The following is a 4,028-nucleotide window of genomic DNA, read 5'->3' as shown; positions in this document are numbered from 1 at the left end:
GATACAATCCTTTAAAAAAAAAAAGAATTTATTATTAAAAAATTATTTTTTTTATTTTGCTATCTTATTTATTTATTTTGTTAATTGAATTATACGACATTTGCACAATTTATAACTGTAAATATCATTTGTCTTTTTTCTAATTTATAGATTCATCTTTATACAATAAATAATATTAAGTATAAGTCTCAAATATACAATTTTTTAAAAAAATGTGGACTCTAAGAAAAAATGAGTTTCTCACACTTTTCCATGCTGAGATCCATTTTTTTATAAAAAAGCTTGCACCAAGTTTGTGCATTTGAGATTTATATATATCATTTATCTTTTATGATACGTTGGGTATCCCTTAGCTTCAAAAAACATTTTTTATTCTTGAATATTTTTTTTTAAAAAAAAAATCACAACATCACTAAAAAACATTTTTTTAATCACTCAAAAGAAAAACAAAAAATTTTATCGGGACCCAAATGTCGTTGACTCTAGCATTTATCTTTAAATTTATAACTTCTCAAATTTTTCATTTAATAATTACTTAATCATTAGTAATTATAAATTTTCCTAACTTCTAAATAAAATACAAAAAATAATTCAACCTTTTCAAATCTTAACAAAAATTATATTCTAACAATATTTTAACTTTATAATTTTTTATTTAATTTTTTTCTCACATTTCCCAAAATCCCATCAAATACATTCACTTAAACTATTTCACTACTATTCACATATTTCTCATCTTATCTGTATAACTAAACAATACTTTAATATACCACCATTTGGCCTGTTATAAAAGAAAAATTCTATTAATCATCTCTACACCACACAATACACATGAATTTTTTTTTTTTTTTTTATCAAATATGTTGTGTATGGATGATGAGTAAAATAATTTAACTAGTTTAGTAGGAATAAATAAATAAAATATTAAAACATATGTAATGTGTGGTGTAAAGATAATAAGTAATAAAACCTGTTATAAAACGGGGACAGTCACACAAGTGTTCAATAACATTTTCCTTCTATTTCATGAGCCAACTAGTAATCACAATATTACTCTCGTCATTTTTCCTGCAAGTCATTGTGAATCACACACTTTCCATATTGGTGATAGGGTGGAATTTGATTTAAAAAAATATAAAATTAAATTGTTTGACAAATCAAATCATATCATGCCGCAATGTGAAGGATATGTTGTCCACGCCAATTTGTAAGTATAATTTTTCTTCTGGGAAATACCGACGCAGAAAGAACTTCACCCATGAATCATTGTCGACCCACATGAGAAAACTCCAATATCATATCATCTTCCTATCCTATGTTTGGTGAATCCACGGTCCTTGGAGTCTTGGACCATTGATGCAGCGGAGGATCCTTCTCGGCCAATATAAACTGTTTGGGATTTTCACACGGCTGTCTGACAGACTTACCGTTACCATTTTATTTGCAAGTCTATTGATCTTCATTTGCTTCTAGGCCGTAAGGTAATTTGAATAGGTTCTGGCTGCCACAAACTAGAGATTTTTTGTCTTTCCAAGCATCCAACTTACTCCCTACTTCATCCACTAAATGAACACTTGAATATCAGCCCAACTTCTTTTAGCATCAACCTTGCTTTCTGACGACTGCACATCGGCATTAAGCCTGATCTCGTTTCAGCCCCCTCCAGTCTCACCATCCAGACACAAACAAGACTAGGATAATGTCTTTGCCTCAGGAATTTCAAAGCATACGTCAGGGAACCAAATCAACCAAAGAATACTTTCCAAATTCCTGAATCATCCTACCTAAACACCCCAATACCTCATAAATCTCATCCACTTGATGGTGTGATCTATCAGCGGATACAAATCCATGAATAATCCCTTTTGCCTCAATACAACTCCACCCTGGTTTCTTCTTCATATACTCCTCATTCACAACTCTCCTAACTTCTTCAACTTCTTCCCACTGTCCCACACTGGCTTGTACATTACTCAACAGAGTATGATACCCAACATTATCAGGTTCCAGTTCCAAAAGTCTTTCTGCTGTATATTCCCCGAGTTTTATGTCACCGTGAATTTTGGAAGCTGCAAGAAGAGCACCCCAAATCCGACTATCCGGAGAAATAACCAGTTTCACTATAATGGCTAAGGCCTCTTTAAGATTTCCGTGTCGACCCAAAAGATCCACCATGCAAGTGTAGTGATCCAACTCAGGTTCGATACCATGGATCCATTTCATGAAAAAATAAACTTCACAGCCTTCTCTGATAAGACCAGAGTGACTACAAGCAGACAATAAGCTCAAGAAGGTGACACTGTTTGGTTTTATACCTTTTTCCAGCATCAGACCAAAAAGTTCTAGTGCTTTAAAACCTTGCCCATGAGTCCCAAAGCCTTCAATCATAGTGGTCCATGTTACTAGATCTTTGACCAATATATCATCAAAACATACCCTAGCTGAAGAAATGCTTCCACATTTTAAGTACATGTTTAAGATAGAGGTCTCGAGGTGTGTAGTTTCTTTCTTGGAACTGTTCAACAAGTTTCTTATAAAGTAACAATGAACTGTTTTGCCCAATTGCAGAGCTCCCAGATGTGTATATGCATCAAGAATGATTCTCAAAATTTCTACCCCTGGTTCAACATTTGCAGCTTGCATTTGACGGAACAAATCTATGGCATCCTTAATATAACCATTTTGAATGAAACCCGACATCATAGCACCACATGTAACAGTATTTTGAAAAGGAATTTCTCTGAACAACTGTGCCGATGTCTCTATTTTCCCACACTTGGCGTAAAAACCCAATAAAGAAGTCAGCAACACATCATCCAGTAAACCAGTTTTTATAGCTAAACAATGCATCCACTCACCTTGAAAAATATCTCTAGACTTCGCAAATGCTGAAATTAGTAATGTTAAAGTCTCAACGCTGAGTGCTGCTAGACCCTGCATTTTACTGAACGTACTGACCAATTTTTCAAAGTCTCTTTCCATGGAATAAAAGCATATCAAAGTATTCCAGGAAACATCATCCCTTTGTTCAACCTCCCTGAAAAACCTTTCAACTTCTTCAACACAGCCTGTCTTGGTATACATTCTCAAAATTGAATTTTGTACAGATCCATCTATTACTAACCCGACCTTGATCGCATAACCATGAAGTTGCCTCCCTTGGGTCAAGCTTTCACCGGCAAACAGTAAAATGAAGATATAATATTTCATTATTTTATTTTACTATTGTAAAATAGTAAAATAATATGAATAACATTTTAAATAACAACAATAACATTTAAATACAGTAATGAAAAACTATTTAACATTTTATAGTTAAGCTGTAAATTTTTTCTAACACTTATGTATTTTTCAGATCTAAAAGAAAAAAAAAGAAAAAAAGAAAAAAGGAAGCCCATATAAGTGATTTATTTGTTTGAGAGTGGGCTTTTTATAGTTATTTATTTTAGTTAGATTTTGTGGGTGACTTCGGGCCCAGCCCGTATAAGAGTAAAGGGAAGTAACCCAGCCCTTCGGACGGCGCCGTTTTGGCACATCTGAAATCAAAACCCTAAGGGTTTCATAATTTCCTCACCCTCATATCGCGCCGCACGAAGCCATCCCTTCTCCCATTTCTTCTTCTTCTCTTCTTCTTCTTCTTCTTCTTCTTCTTCTTGCTCAAACCCTAACTTTTTTTTTCTTCCGCTTTCCTCACCCTCATATCGCGCCGCACGAAGCCATCCCTTCTCCCATTTCTTCTTCTTCTCTTCTTCTTCTTCCTCTTCTTCTTCTTGCTCAAACCCTAACTTTTTTTTTCTTCCGCTTTCGTCACCCTCATATCGCGCCGCACGAAGCCATCCCCTTCTCCCATTTCTTCTTCTTCTCTTCTTCTTCCTCTTCTTCTTCTTCTTGCTCAAACCCAAACTTTTTTTTTCTTCCGCTCTCTGATGTGCCGCACGAACCCTCCCCTCCCTTCTCCCATCTCTTCTTCTTCTTCTTTCTTCTTTCTTCTTCTTCTTTCTTCTTCTTCTTCTTCTTCTTCTTCTTGC

General features: G+C 34.5%; 1 protein-coding gene across 1 annotated transcript; it reads right to left on the bottom strand.

The window, feature by feature from the left end:
• Positions 1–999: 999 nt before the first annotated feature.
• Positions 1,000–3,210, bottom strand: LOC121267944 (pentatricopeptide repeat-containing protein At4g30700-like). The gene has a single exon (XM_041172041.1). The coding sequence runs from the start codon at positions 3,208–3,210 to the stop codon at positions 1,732–1,734; it is 1,479 nt and encodes a 492-aa protein (XP_041027975.1). The 3' UTR covers positions 1,000–1,731.
• Positions 3,211–4,028: the final 818 nt, after the last annotated feature.

This window comes from Juglans microcarpa x Juglans regia, chromosome 5S (genome assembly GCF_004785595.1).
Source record: "Juglans microcarpa x Juglans regia isolate MS1-56 chromosome 5S, Jm3101_v1.0, whole genome shotgun sequence".
Lineage (NCBI taxonomy): Eukaryota > Viridiplantae > Streptophyta > Magnoliopsida > Fagales > Juglandaceae > Juglans > Juglans microcarpa x Juglans regia.
The sequence above is the reverse complement of the archived record's forward strand: the minus strand, read 5'-3'. Positions and strand labels throughout refer to the sequence as shown.